This window comes from Mustela nivalis, assembly GCF_964662115.1.
Source record: "Mustela nivalis genome assembly, chromosome: 10".
NCBI classification, from domain to species: Eukaryota; Metazoa; Chordata; class Mammalia; order Carnivora; family Mustelidae; genus Mustela; species Mustela nivalis.
The window spans coordinates 22798118-22818672 of record NC_139029.1 but is presented as its reverse complement, the minus strand read 5'-3'; the positions used below and the strand labels follow the sequence as shown (position 1 = coordinate 22818672).

The window sequence follows — 20555 nt, the reverse complement described above, 5'->3', positions numbered from 1 at the left end:
AGAGAGAGGAGGAAGCCGAGCAGAGAGCCCGATGCGGGGCTCAATCCCAGGACCCTAGGATCATGACCTGAGCCAAAGGCAGAGGCTCTAACCCACTGAGCCACCCAGGTGCCCCTACAAAATATTTTTGAAGTACAATTTGTTGCAGGTACTGTATATTGTAGGAGGTGGGGTAGATGGGGAAGCTTAAGTGTATGGATCCAGATTCAGGCACGCTTTAAATCCTACTTATGGGGCGCCTGTGTGGCTCAGTGGGTTAAGCCGCTGCCTTCGGCTCGGGTCGTGATCTCAGGGTCCTGGGATCGAGTCCCGCATCGGGCTCTCTGCTCAGCAGGGAGCCTGCTTCCTCCTCTCTCTCTCTGCCTGCCTCTCTACCTACTTGTGATCTCTCTCTGTCAAATAAATAAATAAAAAATCTTTAAAAAAAAAATAAATCCTACTTATGCTGTTTACTAATTTTGTTACTGTAGGCAAATTATTTAATTTCTGGGTACCTTGATTTCCTCATCTGTAAAAATGAGGATAAGAGTAACTTCCTCACAGGGGTGCTTCAGTGGCTCAATCACTTAAGCGTCTGCCTTCAGCTCAGGTCATGATCCCAGGGTCCTGGGATTGAGTCCCAACATTGGGCTCCCTGCTCTGCAGGGAGCCGGCTGCTCCCTCTCCCCGCCGCTCCCCGTTTGTGTGCTGTCAAATAGATAAAATCTTAAAAAAAAAAAAAAAAAGTAACTTCATAATATTGTCACAAAGACTAAATATTTGACTTAAAGTGCCCAGACTAGTGCCTGGCACAATTAAGAACACTTATTTTTCTTACACATATCCCTACCAGAGGGTTTTTTGTTTTTTTTTAAAGACTTTATTTATTTATTTGAGAGAGAGAGAAAGGAGAGCTAGACATAGAGAGAGCATGAGCTGAGGGGAGGGACAGAGGGAGAGGGAGGAGCAGATTATCTGTTCACTGAACAGGCAGCCCAATACAGGGCTGGATTCCAGAACCCCAGAATCATGACCTGAGCTGAAGGCAGGTGCTTAACTGACTAAGGCACCCAGGCACCTCTTTATCAGAGTTTAAATACTATTATTCTGTCTTCTCATGGTCTTACTTCCTCACAGTGGGTTGACTTCACTACAACCCCTTTTCCAGATCATTAAAAAATACATTAAGAGCCAGGTCCAATATATATCAAACTTAACCACACTAGGAAGCATCCATATATCCCAAGTCTGTTTTCTCAATGAGCTAACATTACTTCAGCCCTAATTCTCCAATTCAAATTTGAGTTTATTAAAAAAACCAAGCACAACAATAAACACCAAAGAGCCCAAGTTAAGAAATATTAAAGAGCACTCTCTTGTAACAGAATTTTAGCAGTAAGAGTAGAGTGAAAATTTTAAGTAACTTTTTCCCCCCAAAGATTTTATTTATTCATTTGACAGACAGAGATCACAAGTAAGCAGAGAGGCAGGCAGAGAGAGAGGGAAAGCAGGCTCCCTGCTGAGCCGAGAGTCCAATGTGGGGCTTGATCCCAGGACCCTGAGATCATGACCTGAACTGAAGGCAGAGGCTTAACCCACTGAGCCACCCAGGCGTCCCTAAGTAACTTTTTTTTTTTTTAAGATTTTTATTTATTTATTTGACAGATGGAGATCACAAGCAGGCAGAGAGAGGAGGAAGCAGGCTTCGAGCTGAGCAGAGAGCCCAATGCGGGGCTTGATCCCAGGACCCTGGGATCATGACCTGAGCCAAAGGCAAAGGCTTTAATCCACTGAGCCAACCAGGCGCCCCCCCACCCAAATAACTTTTTAACAAAGATTTTTATTTTTCAGTAATCTCTACACCCAATATGGGCTCCAACTTACAACCCCAAGATCAAGAGTCACGTTCTACCGACTGGGCCAGCCAGAGGCCCCTTCTAAGTAACTTTTAAGAATCAACAGTTTTTGATTATTCTAAGAAACCACCTTTTCTTGAAAGACACTCTACTAGGCACTTGGTGTGGTCAGAAAGGGAAAAAAAATACTTTGTTTTCTTTCTTTTTCTTTTTTTAAAGATTTTATTTGTCAGAGAGAGCGCGCACGCAAGGACAAGAGGTAGGCAGAGGCAGAAGCAGGCTCCCCACTGAGCAAGGAGCCAGATGCAGGACTTGATCCCAGGACCCTGGGATCGAGACCTGAGGCAAAGGGGGATGCTTAACTGACTGAGCCACTCAGGCATCCCCAAAACACCAAGTTTTCATACCTTATTCAGTACCATGGATTTACAACTAGAAGAAAATGGGTGATAAGTTATCTGATTATGGCCAAAGGAACAGTGTTAGTACTTCTACATGACATTTAATTTTCTCAATTCACCATCCCACTTTCCAGATAAGGTTACTGAGGTTCAGAAAACTTCCTAAGAGTAGGTAACTAATTAAGGGTCAGAATTTCAAACCTAAGTCAACACCTCTTTAAGTTCTAAAGTTTGTTATTCTTACTCATTTAACCTGGACTGCTTAAAGACTAGAGGAAATAAAAATCAGACTACCAAGTCAACCTTTAGCATTCAGCCTGCCACTCCTAAGTCTGCATGTACTTGCTTTCAGGTTCAAACACCTGGTGTTTGCTATAAGCAAGTCAACATGGAAGGGGGGGAAAATGGCATCCTGGTCTTCAAAACGATTGCCAGAAGAACACAATGAACAGCAATGTTTCGAACAATCTGACTGTGTTACAGAAGAGCAACTGAAAATGTAAGCAGTTTATCCAAATGTTCTTATTCTTGACCACAGCGAACTTTGTTTATTGCCAGTTAAAAAGTGAAGACCCCTTACCAATGTAGGAAAACAGAGAACAAAGGGGAGGGAAATGGTATTTTCATAACGCTCTGTCCATTTTATCAGTCCGACTACTCTTTTAGAGTTGAAGGCTGCAACTTTTTACTTACTTATAAAATTCAGGTCTCATAATACTTATTAAAACAACGTTTTAACTAGAAGTGAGGGCAAAACAGACGCCTTTAGGGAGAAATCAGAGAGACTAGGTGATTGGTCAGTGCAGAGCAGGAAAGGAACGTTAGTCTACAGACTGAGAACAAAGACTACTTTTCCTAATCTATTTCACTACTGAAGCAAAAAGAAATAAAACAAGACCAAGCCTTTCGTGCACAAGCATCTTTCAACTTCTCTCAGTTTTTGTCCATCTTAGGGAATGTCTTGCAAACCACCCTTTACCCTCCTACCCCATTTCACTGTCTCTAGGATTATTTTTAACCTGATGACCACCACCTTGTAAAATAACGGGGTCCAACCTTCCAGCTCTATAGCAATTATCATTTTATCTGCTGAAGTCGGAAATCTGATTCGGAAAACCTCAAGCTCCGATTCCCACAGGTTGCTCCTGCCTCCGAGCAACTTAAGCTCTTGTTACGGCTAAGCCCGACTCAGCCCCAGCGAGCGCGGTGCGCTGGACAGGGCACTCAGCCTCACCCCATTTCACCTCGGCCCTCCCTCCTACAGTCCCTCCCCGGCTCGGGCTGTCTTCACCCCCTACACCCTCAGTAGAGGCGTCTACCGCCACCCGCAATGAAGAAAGCCTTCCCTTTGGGGGTAGGGGGAGATAAAGGTTCATTTCTGGAAGCATCTGAACACTCGGAGCGCAGGGCAGCTGCAAGAAGTGGGAGGGGGAAGGGTCGGCAAAGGGGCGGGGAGCGCAGCGCTATCCATCAAGATCTTTGCGCTAAGAGATCGCGAGTCCCCTTCGGGCCTCCACTGCAGCCTAGAAATTCTCCCTCGCACCGAGGGCCGGGATGGGAGTCTGGAATGCAGGATCTCCAGGATGAGAATGAGAGAAGGGGAGTTCACGACTGCCTTGGCCCCGAGGGGGCGGGAAGCGGGCGGAACAAAGCCACTGCTGCCCATGCCCCCGGGTGGCCAGGCGACCCAGAGGGACGCGGGAGGCCCGCTTACCTGCCGTCAGTAGCTGCATGGCGTGAGTGAAGGACGGGTCGAGCGAGTCCTTCTCGGCCATGAGTTCGGGCAGGTACTTGTTCTCCGGCTCCATCTTGACGGAGGCAGTGGCTGAGGGGGGCAGCAGCGGGGTCGGTGCTGGACCGCCCACTGTCGCGTCGGGACCCGTGGCCGAGGGCGGCAGCAGCGGTGGTGGCTGCGTGGCGGGCGAGGCCCGGGCGCCCCCCCGGGACCCCCCTCCGCCTCCCCGGGACCGGTGAGGCAGCGGTGGCTGCCGAGACGGCGCCTGACGCACCGAGGGGTGGGCACCGGAGGGGTCCATGGAGCCGCTACGGCCCGAGGACCGGCTCATGCGCGCGGCGGGGTCGTCCCGGCGCTGCATTGGGGCGGATGTGCGATCGAGGGATCGAGGAAGCGACGCGGCAGCGGCAGAGGCCCAAGCGGCGGTTGGCGGGGGTGGGAGAGCGGGAGCGACAGCGACCGAAGCCGACCCGAGCGACCCAGCGAAAGAGAGCACCGGAAATGAGGCGGCGCGCGTGCGCAGCCAGCCACCGGCACCGCCCTTGGGTCTCTCCGTGGAGAACAAAGTCTCCAGTCGGGCCACGGCGCCTGCGCACGGCCGCGGAGCCCGAAGAAGTCGCCTACCCGCTCCCCTTTTCCCTCCGAGCCCGCCGGGCCAGAGTCTTGTGCGCGTGCGCGAGTGGCCGCGGGCTTCGTTCGTTTTCTTTTCCACGTGACTCGGCGCTAGCGGGACACGTGTCTCCTCCCCCTCTGGCCGAGTGCGCGGAGGGGCGGGGGCTGTGGAATGTCTTTGTCTGCGCGCGGGCCCGCGGAGTGTGGGGCGGGAGACCTGTTACTCGCGGGGCCACGCCCCCGCCAACGGCTAGGACGAGGAGGGGGGCTGTGCTCAATGGGGTTCGGGTGGGAGTAAAGCGAGGTGGAGAGGAGGGTCACTGAAGTGTGGAAATAAACCAGAGTGTGGGTCGCGGGAGGGCGGTCTGGGCAGGAAGCGAGGAGAGACTGCCTGAACGGGGAAGAGGAAGAGACAGGGCACGGGGGAAACTAGGGGTGAAGGAGGGACTACTAAGGGAGAGTCTGACTCAGGGATGAGGGGTGGAGATGGGGAAGGGAAGCTTGGAGGGAGAAATTGAGGAAGGACGGGTCAGCGGTAAAACTGAAGGCTATTGGAGGACTTGAGCTAAGAGGGAAGGTTTAGATCGGAGACTGAAATCTAACGAGGAAAAGGGCGCCCGACCGAAGCAGGGAACCCCAGAAGTCCTATCCCACGGTTTCCAATATAGCAGGCTCTAAAAGGTTAGCCATTGTTGGTCCGAGAAGTCATTTTAAAAGACGAAGCATTTGAGCTCTTCGCACAAACTGCTGCTCTCTGCTGACTTAAGTATTTTTTGCGCAAAAAAGTGAGGACGAGGCCAGGTCTTTAATCCGTGATGGTTATATCACTAGCATGGCTCCTACTGATATGAGTATTAATCCCCCTGCCTCTTTTGGACCCCTCACAATGGATCATTCCAGACTTGCTCAAAGGGGCAGAGCCTCACCGCTCCTCTCAAGGCCGGGGTATATAGTGAGTAGTCTCCCACAGCAGTCTCCTCTTCCCCGGGGTGCTATATGCAAATGAGCCTAGGTCTCTACTCCCATAAACTCTCGGAAACCTGGTGCTTTCTCTAACCTTTCTTTCCCTCCAGATTTGTGCTTCCCCCATTCAAAGCCTCCGCATTCCTTTTTCTTTGGAATCGTTTCCCCAACTAAACCCATGGTTTTCAAAACCATTTCTGGACACTGTCTTCTATGTGGGCTGGAAACTTGATTTTTTAATCCGAAATTTAGAAGCCTTCAAACTAGGGAACATTTAAGGCCTGGATACCTTCTTATACCTTCTTGGGGTGGGGAAAAGAAATTACCCACAGAGTATTGTACAAAAAAAAAAAAATAAAATAAATAGGGGCGCCTGGGTGGCTCAGTGGGTTAAAGCTTCTGTCTTGGCTTAGGTCATGATCCCAGGATCCTGGGATCGAGCCCCAAATTGGTCTCTCTGCTCAGCAGGGAGCCTGCTTCCCTTTCTCTCTCTCTGCCTGCTTGTGATCTCTGTCAAATTAAAATCATATATATATATATATATATATATATATATATACCTTTAATACTTGACTTTGAAGTCACATAGTTTATAAGTAGGAATTTTTTTTTTTGACTAATTGTAATGAAGAATGTAATGTGACCAGTGCCAAAAGAAGGGTGACTATTATGTGCAATTGGAGTTCAAGGCAGAAGATAGATTTCGGCCAGGGGAGAATGAGTTCCAGGCAAAGGGAAGTGTGAATAAATGAGCATTCAAGATGAGAATGTCAGAGGTGCATTTAAGGAATGGGAGTAATCAGTTGCAGACCGTGAAAAAATACGGGGGTCGAGAGAGCAAATGCATGGAGGACGGGAAAGGGGGCAAGGTGGATTTATAGCTCTCAGGCAACTCATTTCTGCTGCTGTCCTTGAAAATCCTCTTTGGGTGGGAGTGGTGTTACAAATGGCTGAACTGTCCTTGCTCTGTAATGAGAGGCCCAGATGGAGGTACCTTGAGCTGAGGCTAATAAAACTTTGATAAAGAAGTGTCTCAGAAGGAGCTGGGTAGTACTATCTGTGAGTTTCTGGACTAGAATCACCAGTCCTTCTGGATGGATGCGAAACCTTTACTTACTTGGAAAGGGTGGGGTTGAAGGGAGGTTTGAGCTCTTCTTCCTGGTGAGACACACAAAAGGTAATCTTTGAGGCAACGGGTTGTGACGCTTTGGTTTACTAACCGAGTAAGAGAAGCAGCAGCCTTCCATTGGGGTGGAGGTGGGCCTGGCCCCAGGGAGTTCCCTGAGGGTTAGAAGATTAATTACTGTTCTGAAAGCCCAGAGGTCTGGAGCTCGTTTTGTGTTGGGCACAGTATCACACGGTTCACCTGAAGGTATTAACAGTATATAGCCTTGCAAAAGGCCTGACTTTGGAGTGAGGCAGGCAGACAAGCCAGCAATGGCTTGTCCTCACTGTGTGTCATTAGCAAAAGCACAACCTGTCTGAGCCTTAGTTCCCTCCTCCATAAAGTGGAGGTAATGACTTCTACCTTGCAGAATTGGTGTAAACAAATACAGGCGTAAACCTCATGACAGTAGAACCTACAAGCAAAAGGAAAATTACTATCATGCCGTCTGGTGTCCATTGAAGAGTTCAGGGTACTTCATCTTGCTTGTGGGTTTGAAAGGCCTGCTGTCTAATCTGTCTCATTCTCACTGACTGTAACTAGACTTTGTTTTGAAGAGACGGTTTTTTGTTTGTTTGTTTTTTCCGAAAACTTCCCCACTGAGCAAGGAGCCCGATGTTGAACTCGATCCTAGGACTCTGGGATCATGATCTGAGCTGAAGGCTGCCTGAGCCACCCAGGCATCCCTCTGTCCATGATTCTGGAATGTAGACCTCTATCCCAAAAGTAACTTTTACCCGATTTCCTCACATAATCCTGTTACTATGGTGTAGGATGTAGGAACAATTGAGAGCATAGTGATTCAGATGGAGTTGGGCTCTTCTGACCTGCTGGATGCCAGAGCACATTTCTTCTCTTTTTTTTTTTTTAAATTTTTTTATTTTTAATTTTTTTAAATTTATTTTCAGCGTATCAGTATTCATTGTTTTTGCACCACACCCAGTGCTCTGTGCAATCCGTGCCCTCCAATACCCACCACCTGGTTCCCCCAACCTCCCACCCCCCGCCCCTTCAAAACCCTCTGATTGTTTTTCAGAGTCCATAGTCTCTCATGGTTCACCTCCCCTTCCAATTTCCCTCAACTCCCTTCTCTCCATCTCCCCTTGCCCTCCATGCTATTTGTTATGCTCCACAAATAAGTGAAATCATATGATAATTGACTCTCTCTGCTTGACTTATTTCAAGCAGACTTAATTCACTCAGCATAATATCTTCCAGTCCTGTCCATGTTGCTACAAAAGTTGGGTATTCATCCTCTCTGATGGAGGCGTAATACTCTATATTGTATATGGACCATATCTTCCTTATCCATTCGTCCATTGAAGGGCATCTTGGTTCTTTCCACAGTTTGGCAACCGTGGCCATTGCTGCTATAAACATTGGGGTACAGATGGCACTTCTTTTCACTACATCTGTATCTTTTGGGTAAATACCCAGTAGTGCAATTGCAGGGTCATAGGGAAGCTCTATTTTTAATTTCTTGAGGAATCTCCACATTGTTTCGGAGCACATTTCTTACCCTTACTTAGCCTCTCCTTCCTCCTCTTTGATAAAATCAAGTGGAAACAATACCTTCCTCTAGGCTGTGAGGATTAAAGCGCTCAGCACCCTGCTGGCAATTAGTAGGTGCTTGAGAGGTGATGGCGACCATTGTTATTATTACTACACACATTTATTGAGTATCTTATTGCAGACTTTCACTTTCATGTGAGTCCCTAATCGACTAATAGTGAGACCTAATGGTCTGGGAAAGATGGAAGTTTGTAGCTGCCTGACCTGTGTGACCTCTACCAATGGGAGATGCACACGCCCTGTCTACCTCTCCTGCTTTGCAGCCATTTTCTGGGAGAAGGGCTCCAGCTCTGAACAGGAGAGTTTCTCTTCCAAAAGCATAATTCATCTATTCAGTCTTAAACACTTACTTGATGCCAAACATGTGGAAGGTGGAGAGGAGAGAGTCCAAGATTCAATGTTTCAATTTTTTTCTGAGTTTTTTGTTTTAATATAAAAATATATACTTCTGGGACACCTGCTTGGCTCAGTCGAGTAGGGGATTTGACTCTTGATCTCAGGGTTGTGAGTTCGAACCCCACGCTGGGTGTAGAGCTCACTTAAAAATAAAATCGTGTGTGTGTGTTTCTAGTTTTAAGAAAAATCCAGGGATGCCTGGGTGGCTCAGTGGGTTAAGCCTCTGCCTTCAGCACAGGTCATGATCCTAGGGTCCTGGAATCAAGCCCCAAATTGGGCTCTCTGCTCAGCAGGGAGCCTGCTTCCCTTCCTCTCTCTGCCTGCCTCTCTGCCTACTTGTGATCTCTGTCAAATAAATAAATAAAATCTTTTAAAAAAAGGAAAAAGAAAAGTCCATAAGATTAGGCATAAAGTGAAATTCCCCCCAAATCTTGCCCATGCACTTGACTGCCCCTCTCCAACACATTACTCAGTGGTTACTTGCATAGCTTTCTAGACATTTTAATACACCTATATGCAAATCTATCTTTTTCGTTTTAAACACAAGTTGCAGCATTCTATATGAACGGTTTGGTACTTTTTTTTTTTTTTTAAAGATTTTATTTATTTATTTGACAGAGAGAGATCACGAATAGGCAGAGAGGCAGGCAGAGAGAGAGAGAGGAGGAAGCAGGCTCCCTGCTGAGCAGAGAGCCCGATGCGGGACTCGATCCCAGGACCCTGAGATCATGACCTGAGCCAAAGGCAGCGGCTTAACCCACTGAGCCACCCAGGCGCCCTGGTACTTGTTTTTAATGAAATATTCTGGTCATTTTTCCTTCTCAGGAAATCTACTTCATTTTCTCATGGCTGCCTAGAATTCCATCAGCTACCTCTTAACCAATTCACTTCTGATAGAAATGTAGGTCTCTTGGGACGCCTGGGTGGCTCAGTTGGTTAAGCAGCTGCCTTTGGCTCAGATCATGATCCCAGCGTCCTGGGATCGAGTCCCGCATTGGGCTCCTTGCTTGGTGGGGAGCCTGCTTCTCCCTCTGCCTCTGCCTGCCATTCTGTCCGCCTGTGCTTGCTCTATCCCTCTCTCTCTGACAAATAAATAAAATCTTAAAAAAAAAAAAAAGAAATGTAGGTCTGACGTCTATATTTGGAAATGTAAGGGTCATTTCCCCTTTTCAGTATGGCAAATCGCAATGCAATGAGCATTATTGAACAACCTTTTTGTGCACTCATATCCGTGTATCTATAGGTTAATTCTAGACCTGGTACAGAAAGACTGAGCCATGCAGCAGGAGAGGCAGCGGTCTCTTCTCCCTTCTCCTCAATCAATTCTGGGTACCATCCTCCCACAATTTTAGTCTTTGCCAATGTAGTAGATGAAAATGCCATGAGATTGAACATTGAATAAGAGTCCATGTCCTCAAGGAGCTCTCAGCTGAGTGAAGGAGACAGATATATAAGTGAGTTACCATGAGTTACCAAGTAGACTGAAAAGTGCTATAGTAGAGGATTACAAAGAGTGTAGGAATGCACAGGAACGAGTGACGAGCCAACTAGGAGCATGAATTAAGGAAGTTGGATCTTTGGGACGTTTTCAGGTGGAGTGCGAGCAAGGCATTTACATGTTGGGAATTCAAAATGAATGAGTGTTGGTTGTTCAGCAGAATTTGGTCTCTGTGCCTATTCTCCATTTTCCATGTTCATGATTCTGTTTTTCTCTTCTTTTCTTTTCTTTAAGGGAGAAGCGGGCTCCCCACTAAGCAAGGAGCCCGATGTTGGGCTCAATCCCAGGACCTGGGATCATGATCTGAGCTGAAGGCTGACACCCAGCTGCCTGAGCCACCCAGGTGTCCCTATGTCCATGATTCTGAAATATAGACCTTTAGCCCAAACTTCTGAGTTCCAAATATAGATGATCAGGTGCACCCCATTACATCCCTGTGTAACGCCACGTGTCTGCAATAGAATTTGAACTTCTACCCTTAGCAGCTCTGCTTCAGGCCCAGATGACTTAACATAGCTCAGGCCTTGGGAAAAGCTCCTTTTCCAGTACCCAGGCCTTCTCCAGCACCTCAAGCAAAATTTAAGGGCCAGCACACTGTAAGGAGGCATTCCTTCTCAAGGCCATGCTCCTTGCTTGCCTCACTCTAGTCCCAAGGTGCTCTTAGCATTCCCACGAAAGCTACCTTTGGTAGTGACAGTGGGGATAGAGCAGGGTTGGTGTGTCCAGTAACTTAACCCACTGCTTTGTCTGACAGCCACTTGTGGAAAGCCCCTAGAAGTGTCCCAGAAATACTTAAAGGGGACTTTACAGGGCCAACAACAGGAACTCAGGATGATGATTAGTGTTCATGTGGTTTTGTTTGAATCCATAGGCTTACAAGGCCTACATGATATTTAGGTTATAATCATCTTTTTTTTTTTTTCTGCCTGTCTCTCCCAATCAGAAGGTAAGTGGCTTATGGGCAGGAAACAGTTCTGTCTTTGTATATACAGACAGGTATTGGAACAGAGTAGGTATCCGATAAATGTATGCTGACCAAGTAAATATCTGCAAAATAATTAAACTCCCATTCTCTCCCTTGCCTTCACCACCAACCTACTCTTCCCCAGTGTCCTCAGTCTCAGGGAACAGCTCCCCTACCTCACAGCACAGTTGGAAATCTGGGAGTCATCTTCAACTGCACTCCACTCCCTCCCTCCCTACTGCCATATACAATCCATGCCTAAATCCTGTTTTTTCCTGCATAAATATTATAAATCCCATGCATGTTTTTCTATCTCCACCACCTCTACCTCCATCTGAGGTGCTGTAATGCCTCGCTTGAACTTCTGCCACCTCTGGACTGGTCCACTACTACTGTTACAACAAATACTACTACTGTTTTTCCTTCTCCCCCTTGTCCTGCTCCTCCTTCTACTTCTATTCCTACTCCCACATCCTTTATTCTCTACCCAAAAGCGAGCATATTTTCTTTTTCTTTCTTTTTTTTTTTTTTAAGATTTATTTATTTGACACAGAGAGATCACAAGTAGGCAGAGAGGCAGGCAGAGAGAGAGAGGAGGAAGCAGGCTCCCGGCTGAGCAGAGAGCACGATGTGGGACTGGATCTCAGGACCCTGAGATCATGACCTGAACTGAAGGCAGTGGCCCAACCCACTGAGCCACCTAGGCACCCTTGCGAGCATATTTTCAAAATGCAGATTTGTGTCTGCCTGTCTGTCTCTCTCTCACACACATGCACACGTACACACACCCCGTGTTAAACCTTTTCAGTGACTTCCCATTGCCCTCAGGATTACAGACCAGAGCTCTTAACACCCCTGACTCCGCCCTGGCCTGATGGCTAGCCCCGCCTGGCTTTCATGCTTTTCTCCTCCTCAGTTCCTGCTTGCAGCAGCCCTGGCCTTTTTCACTTCCTCAAAGAAGCCAGATTCCTCCAGATTCTCCAGATTGAACACTTTTCTGGTTCCTTACCCTAAAATTCTGATCACTGCTCTCCTGCCCCCAACCCAGCCCCTCCCTTCCGTACCGCCTCTTTCCCTTAGATACTGTATACTGTAATTTCAGATATATGAAAATGTCACTTCTTTTTTTTTTATTTTTCTTGTTTAAAAGAGTTTATTTTTAATTTCTCTCTACACCCAATGTGGGGCTTGAACTCACAACCCCCAAGATTAAGAGTCACATGCTTTACTGACTGAGCCAGCCAGGCGCCCTAAAAATGTCACTTCTTTAGGGAGGCCTTCGCAGATCCCCAGAACAGGTCAGATTAGCTCTTGTTGTTTTATGTTTTCATGGCTTATTCCTAAAACCTATCACATTTTACTTTATTTTTATTTTTTAAAAAGATTTTATTTATTTGACAGAAACAGAGAGAGCACAAGCAGGGGGAGTGGCAGGCAAAGGGAGTGGGAGAAGCAGGCTGCCTGTGCAAAATGGGACTCGATCCCAGGACCCAATTTGAAGTCAGACGTTTACCCAACTGAGCCATCCAGGCATCCCACCTATCACATTTTGAATTTACTTTGGGTTATTGTTTGAGTAACATCTACCTCTGCCATTTGAATGGAAGCCCACGAGGGCGGGAACTTTGCCTGTGGTGTTTAAGGTTATGTCTCCAGCCCCCAGCAGAGTTCTGGGCTAGATTGTCTGATTAATGAAGATTTGTTGGCTCAATTAATAGAAATAGGAACAGCACATACAGAGACATTAAAGCATTACAAAACTTGGCATGGGTCCCTGGTTTGGCAAGTCATGTCATATGACTTAGACTGGGGGAGGGGAAGTGCACATGGAAAAAGTCTGGCAGAAGATGAGGTTTCAGCGGTAGTCCGTGTCTAGAAGCTGAAGGGAGGAAATAGAATGCCCATGGGGAGCAGTGAGGTGACAGTGAGGTGACCACAGGTCTAGGGTAGAGAAGGAAACCAGTGACTCGGGCCAGATTTGACCTGTGTATACTTTCTTTTTTTTAAAAAGATTTTATTTATTTATTGGACAGGGAGAGATCACAAGTAGGCAGAGAGGCAGGCAGAGGGGGTGAGGGAAGCAGGCTCCCTGCAGAGCAGAGAGCCCGATGTGGGGCTCAATCCCAGGCCCCTGGATCATGACCTGAGCTGAAGGCAGAGGCTTAACCCACTGAGCCACCTAGGTGCCCCGACCTGTGCATATGTTTTAATTGGCTTGCCTAATTTTAAAAAATGAAAAAGTTGCTGGTACTTAAACATTGGAAGTGTTCACATTTAAAAACAATGTCTGGATTTTTAGTTTTTCTTGAAACATCAGACGTTCTAGGAACTCTGGGTTCATATTCCGTCAAGCAATAATTAGTTTCTGCCTTTAGAGGGCACTGCCTCTAACTCCCCAGGCATTCTTACTCCCAGCCAGACTCTTAAGCGTTTTGAGTTAGTGACCCAGATCTGGAGGGAACAATTGACTGGAGCGGGTGGGTTAGGGCCATGGAACCAAAGAACCGAGGAAAAGAAGGAAGTTCCCATGGGAGCTGGAGACACCTAGACTTAAGGCACACTGCATCTGGACCCAGTCAGTATGGCCCAGGCTTGGAGGTGGGGGAGGGAGTAAGCTTCAGAACCCAAAGACATCCTTCCTCCATCAGCAGCTTTTGTGGGGCTAAAGAGAAGATGAAAACAAAACAGGAAATCTACATTGATACTAGCTGATCTGAGAGTAAATGAATGGAAACTTTGGAATTTTAGTGAGATAAATGCTAACTTCTGGGTTCACCTTGGCCCTGTCCATATCGCAGAGAGATAAAAGATGAATAAGACTATGGTCCTTAGTGTTGGAGAAATTAACAGTCCTGTGGGGGAGAGAAAGATAAATAATTAAATATTTTGTGCTAGATAACAGAATAGAGAAGCACTCATTCATTCGATAAATATATTTTGAGCATGAGCATCTACCATGTGGCAGACACCGTGCTAGGTGCTGAGATAGAATTATGAAGCAGACAGACATGCCCTCCAACTCAGAGCTTATACTTAGGTGGTTTGGGAGATCGGAGGATGATGGAACTAATTTTAACAAGCAATCATTTGAGTTGGGCCCAAAAAGAAGAATACAATTTTGCTAAGGCTTGGGTTGGAGCATGGAAGGTCCATTCCAGTCAGAAGAAAGAACAGGAAGGACACATGAGAATGTGTGAGATGTCTGAGGACTAGTGAAGTACTGCGTTGGAGAGGTTTTTGTAGAAGAAAAGAAAGTGAGTTGTTTGGGCCCCAGGTTGCCTTTAAACATTTCTTTCTTTCTTTCTTTCTTTCTTTCTTTTTAAGATTTTACTTATTTGACAGACAGAGATCACAAGTAGAGAGAGAGGCAGGCGGAGAGAGAGGAGGAAGCAGGCTCCCTGCCAAGCAGAGAACCCGATGCGGGGCTCGATCCCCAGGACCCTGGGATCATGACCCAAGCCGAAGGCAGAGGCTTTAACCCACTGAGCCACCCAGGCGCCCCTAGATTTTTTTTCTAGAAGTAAATTCTTTTAAATTGAACTGTTTGGGGGCATTTAGGTGGCTCAGTAAGTTGAGCATCCAACTCTTTACTTTGGCTCAGGGTTGAGTCTGTTTGAGATTCTCTCCCTTTCCCTTTGCCCCTCCCCACCCTGCTCGTGGGAGCACATGCTCGCTCTCCCCACCCCATTAATAAATAAATCTTTAAATTGGAACTGTTTCAAAAATAACTAAAAAGCCACGCTGGGGTGAAAATACTATTGCCCAGTGTAGAGAGTTTCACTGTAAAATAAGGGCATTGTTTGAAATCAATAAACATTCCAGAACTTACACATTGAAATGAGAGTCTTGAATTCTTCTTTTCAAATTTGTCTTTAGAGCCTGAAGTCCATACTTCAGACTATTATCAAAGGTGACAACTTTTTATTCTTAAGGGTTAATTTAATTTGGGGAAACAAGTAATTCAGAACCAAAATCAGTGACTGAGATAGAAGTCAAGGGAAAGTGCACCTGGCTGGCTCAGTCAGTAAATTTATGTGACTCTTGATCTCAGGATCATGAGTTCAAGCCCCATGTTGGGAGTGGAGACTACTTAAAAAAAGAAAGAAAGAAAGAAAAGATAAAAAGGAAAAGAAAAGTAGTCAAGTTGGGGAGGAATATTTTTAAAATATATTTTAAAAATTTGTTCTGAGAGAGGGAGAGAGCAATAGCCAGGGGGAGGGGCAGAGGAAGAAGCAGACTCCTCACTGTGCAGGGAGCCTGATACAGCACTTGATCTCAAGACCCTGGGATCATGACCTAAGCCAAAGGCAGACACTTACCTGACTGAGCCATCCTAGTGCCCAGGGAGAAATATTTTTTAAAGAAAAAATTAGATGTGGTGCGCCTGGGTGGCTTAGTCCTTAGGCTCTGCCTTCAGCTCAGATCAGTATCCCAGGGTCCTGGGGTCGAGCCCCGTGTTGGGCTCCCTGCTCCATAGAAAGCCTGCTTCTCCCTCTCCCACTCCACCTGTTTGTGTTTCTTCTCTTTCTGTGTCTCTATCAAATAAATAAATAAAACCTTTTTAAAAATTAGGTGTGAGCACAGAGTAGTGAATTTGATTTTCTTGGGTAATTTTAAAGTGATCCTGAAGTGAATTCTAAAAGATGACATCCCCAATACTTTGAAGCAGTGATGGTTGTCAGAATAAGAGTAGATACACCTACCTAAAGCAACTCCTTCAAGGACAGCACTTGTTTCATTTATGCACGCATGCATTTATCCATTCAATAAATATGTATTAAATACCTACCTAATAGATGCGAGCCATTGTTCTGGGTGTTGAGGTGAGTGGTGAACAAGATAGGCAGGTGCCTGCTTTTGTGGTACTTTGTAAATCGGGGAGGCACATAATCACCAAGTAAACTAATAGGGTCGAAATAAGTTTTAGAGAGACAATGTGATCCTTGATCTCTGGCTTGTAAGTTCAAGCCCCATGTCGGGTGTAGATATTACTTAAAAATAAAATCTGGGACTTCTGGGTTGCTTGGTTGGTTAAACATCTGCCTTCGGCTCAAGTCATGATCCCACGGTCCTGGGATCAATTCCCACCTCGGGCTCCTTGCTCGGCAGGCAGGGAGCCTGCTTCTCCCTCTGCCTCTGCCTGCCATTCTGCCTGCTTGTGCTCTCTCTCTCACTGACAAACAAATAAAATCTTTAAAACAATAAATAAAATCTCAGGGCTGCTGGGTTGTTCAGTTGTTAAGTGTCTGCCTTCAGCTCAGGTCATGATACCAGGGTCCTGGGATCTAGCCCTACGTTGGGCTTCCTGCTCCATGGGGAGTCTGCTTCTCCTTCTGCCTCTGCTGTTCCCCTTGCTTGTGTTCTCTCTAATCTAAAGGATATCCCAGGCACTGAGAGTCTTTTTTTTTTTTTAAGATTTTATTTATTTATTTGACAGAGATAGATCACAAGCAGAGAGGCAGGCAGAGAGAGAGAGAGGGGAGGAAGCAGCCTCCCTGCTGAGCAGAGAGCCTGATGCGGGACTCGATCCCAGGACCCTGAGATCATGACCTGAGCCAAAGGCAGCGTCTTAACCCACTGAGCCACCCAGGGCCCCGGCACTGAGAGTCTTAAAAGGGAATGAGAACTTAGTGAGTTTGAGGACCCACAAGGAGTGTAGCATGGCTGGATTTTAGAGGTTTGCATCCTGTAAAAGAGAAATCAGACTTAAGGTATTTTTTTTTAAATAAAAGCTTTTTGAATTTGTGGGGGAGAGGTATTCAAGGTTTTTCAGCACAGAATGACATAGTTCAGGGGCCTGCCCAACTCTCAACTGGTTCTCCCTAATCTCCTCAGATTAGTCTTAATAATAATCTGTTGAGCTGTGACATTGAACCTGATATTACACCCAGTGTTGAAAAGCACAAAGCATGCTAGTTGAACACCTCTGCTCTCCCCTAACTAGATGAGAAGGAGCAGTGGAGGGAAAAATCACTACTCTCTGAGTAATGGAAACGACCTACTTGGGAAACTGCTTGAGACAACTTAGATCTTACCATCCGTGAGGCCACAGCCCAGGGGGACAGTGTGGTAAAGAGGCTTGGGGACTGCTTTAAGCTTTTTTTTAAATTTTTTTTTAAAGCAAGCTCCAGGGCGCCTGGGTGGCTCAGTGGGTTAAGCCGCTGCCTTTGGCTCAGGTGATGATCGCAGGGTCCTGGGATCGAGGCCCACATCGGGTTCTCTGCTCAGCAGGGAGCCTGCTTCCTCCTCTCTCTCTGCCTGCCTCTCTGCCTGCTTGTGATCTCTCTCTGTTAAATAAATAAATAAAATCTTTAAAAAAATAATAAATAAATAAAGCAAGCTCCATGCCCAATGTGGGGCTTGAACTCACAACCCCAAGATCAAGAGTTACATGTTCTACCAACTGAGCCTGCCAGATGCCCCTGTTTTAAGCTTTTGTGTGGACTCCTGAAAAATTCTGTTAGTTGAAGGATGGGACCGGTTAATTGATTCTATGCTCCAATTAGCTGACTTGCTAGGTTTGTCCCTAACTTCTAGGGTAGTTGTGCATGAAATGGATTCCTGACTGGCATAGTTGGTCCGCATTTCTTTGGATAGTGGATCACTGCCTGTTTGGTTAGTTTTTTTCCCCGAGACAAGCTCACTAGAGCACTTAGAACTTTCAGATACCTTTTTAAAAAATTTTTTAAATTTTTATTTTATTTTTTTAAAGATTTTATCTATTTATGTGACAGTGAGAGAAAGAGAGACCGCAAGAGAGGGAACGCAAGCAGGGGGAGTGGGAGAGGGAGAAGCAGGCCTCTTGCTGAGCGGGAAACCCAGATGTAGGGCTTGATCCCAGGACTCTGGGACCATGACCTGAGCCAAAGGGAGATGCCTAAAGACTGAGCCACCCAGGTGCCCCTCAGATACCTTTAAAAATATATATATAGAAAATTTTATTTATTTATTTATTTAAGAGATAGAGTGAGCATGAGTGGGGGGAGGGGCAGAGGGAGAGAATCCTAAAGCAGACTTCTTTTTTTTTTTTTTAAAGATCATTTATTTATTTAACAGAGAGAGATCACAAGTAGGCAGAGAGGCAGGCAGAGAGAGAGAGAGGAGGAAGCAGTCTCCCTGCCGAGCAGAGAGCCTGATGCGGTACTCGATCCCAGGACCCTGAGATCATGACCTGAGCCGAAGGCAGCGGCTTAACCCACTGAGCCACCCAGATGCCCCCTAAAGCAGACTTCTTGCTGAGCACAGAACCCAGCTCCGGGCTTGATCCCACAACCCTGATATCACGACCTGAGCCAAAATTGAGAGTCAGACGCTCAAATGACTGTGCCATCCAGGTGCCCCTCAGATACCTTTTTTGATAGGAGAAGCTATTCCTACTTCTCTTCCTACTAGGAACTTGGAATCACAGAAAACAATTCACAGACAGCATTTCCCTGTGTTCAGTTTATTTAATTCTCACAACAGTCCTATGAAGCATGAAGCTGGTGCTGTTGTTCCTATGTTACTGTTGAAAAAATACAAGCACAGGGAGGTTGTGTCACTTTTAACAGGTTACCAGGGATTTGAATGCAGGTAGTTGGACTCGAGAACCCAAACTTTTAAGTGGTACATCGTAAGTGGGACCAATTTAAGGATCTAAATACAAAGATATAACCATAAACCTCAAAAGTGATACAAATATTTAAATTTTATCCTCTAGATCTCTAAAATTGCACATAATTACATTGAATACTTATTTTTAAAAATATTTCAAAGATTTTATTTATTCATTTGAGAGAGAGAGACAGAGCACAAGCAGGGGGAGAGGCAGAGAGTGAAGGGAGCAGGGAGCCAATGTGGGGCTCAATCCCAGGTCTATGGGATCATGACCTGAGCTGAAGGCAGATGCTTAACTGACTGAGCCACCCAGTCGCCCCTAGAATACTTGTTTTCATAAAAGGTTTTTATTTAAGTAGTCTCAACATCCAATGTACTCATGACCCTGAGATCAAGAGTGGCAGGCTCCACTGACTGAGCCAACCAGCCAGGCATAATTATATTGAATTTAGCAATTATATGATGTTATCAATATAATGGCTTGAGACATTTACAAACACATACACAGACAAAACATTTACAACACATAAAAATGGAATTTCTTTGTATCATAGAGTTGACCTAAGCAAATTACTTTTCAAACTATTAATATTTTAAAGTCTTTATTTTAATTTCAAACTATTATAACGTTAAGTTGCTATGGTAATGATCATGGTAAGTAATTATGTTTGCTTTCTTAAAGCTTATCATGTCTTTGGTGGGGGAAAGCAGGAGGATAGAGGAAAAATGACCTAACCTTCTAAAAAACCAGTTTAGCGGGGGCCTGGGTGTCTTAGTTAAGTGTCTGTCTTCAGCTTGGGTCATGATCTTGGGGTTGTGGGACTGAGCCCCACATTGAGTTCTCCACTCAGCGGTGAGTCTGCTTCTTCTTCTCCCTTTGTGACATCTCTCGCTTTCGCTTTCTCTCAAATAAATAAATAAAATCTTAACCCCCCCCCCCAAAAATCAGTGTGAAGGAAACAAGTTGGAGTCTTTTCCTCTTGGTAAATCTCTGTTACAGGGACTTCAAAAATCTTTCATTCACCTTAGAGCCCAACACCTATAATGCCTAGTACCTTGCTACTACACAAATCACAATTACTACCTGTTTTTAAAGGACTTAATATATGTCAGGTTCTTTGTAAGCCTTTAAGAGAAAGGACTATAGTTAGACTCACTTTACAGGGAAGAGGAAACTGAGGCTCAGAGAGCTTAAGTAATTTGTCTAGATCACATACGTGGTGAGTTAAACATTGGAACTTGGGGTTATCTGATTTTGGAGTCCAGGCTCTCAGACTACAACTTGGTATAGAGATTGGCTCTAAGAAATAGATACTTATTTAAATGTATGAAAATGATTATTATAATGAAAGTCTTTCTCTTAAAATTTTGAACAAATCAGACTCTTCCTTTTATCCCAAACTGGTTTTCAGTTTATTTTACTTATTTTTAAAGATTTTATTTATTTGACACAGAAAGGGAGAGTACAAGCAGTGGGAGCAGCAGGCAGAGGAAGAAGCAGGCTTCCCACAGAGTGGGGCACCCCATATGGGACTCGATCCCAGAATCTTGGGATCATGATCTGAGCTGAAGGCAGACACCTAATGACTGAACTACCTAGGTGCCCCTGCTTTTCAGTTTAATTTATCAGATCAAAATATGAAATGGGAAGCACTGGGGTCATTATCTTTTTTTTTTTTTTTACAGCAACATTGTAAAATTTGATACTTTCTTGATGTGTTACAGAGCATATCATGTTTTATGAATGTCACAGAGTTACCAGGTTGTCATTAGCAATGGTTCTTAGTAGGAGATCTAAAACATCTCTGTGGGGGCAGC

General features: G+C 45.5%; 1 protein-coding gene across 2 annotated transcripts in view; it reads right to left on the bottom strand.

The window, feature by feature from the left end:
* KHDRBS1 (KH RNA binding domain containing, signal transduction associated 1) overlaps nt 1-4803 on the bottom strand; it is a 42376-nt gene extending 37573 nt beyond the window's left edge. Inside the window, exon 1 of one of the 2 annotated variants that reach the window (XR_014299420.1) lies at nt 3951-4636. Coding sequence is in view for 1 of the 2 variants with exons in the window: in XM_082685732.1 (XP_082541858.1) it covers nt 3951-4332 (382 nt within the window). In the remaining variant the exon portion in view is untranslated. Of the gene's footprint in view, nt 1-3950 lie in introns of both variants that reach the window. The other variant, XM_082685732.1, reaches the window with a different exon arrangement.
* Between the last annotated feature and the right edge of the window lie 15752 nt (nt 4804-20555).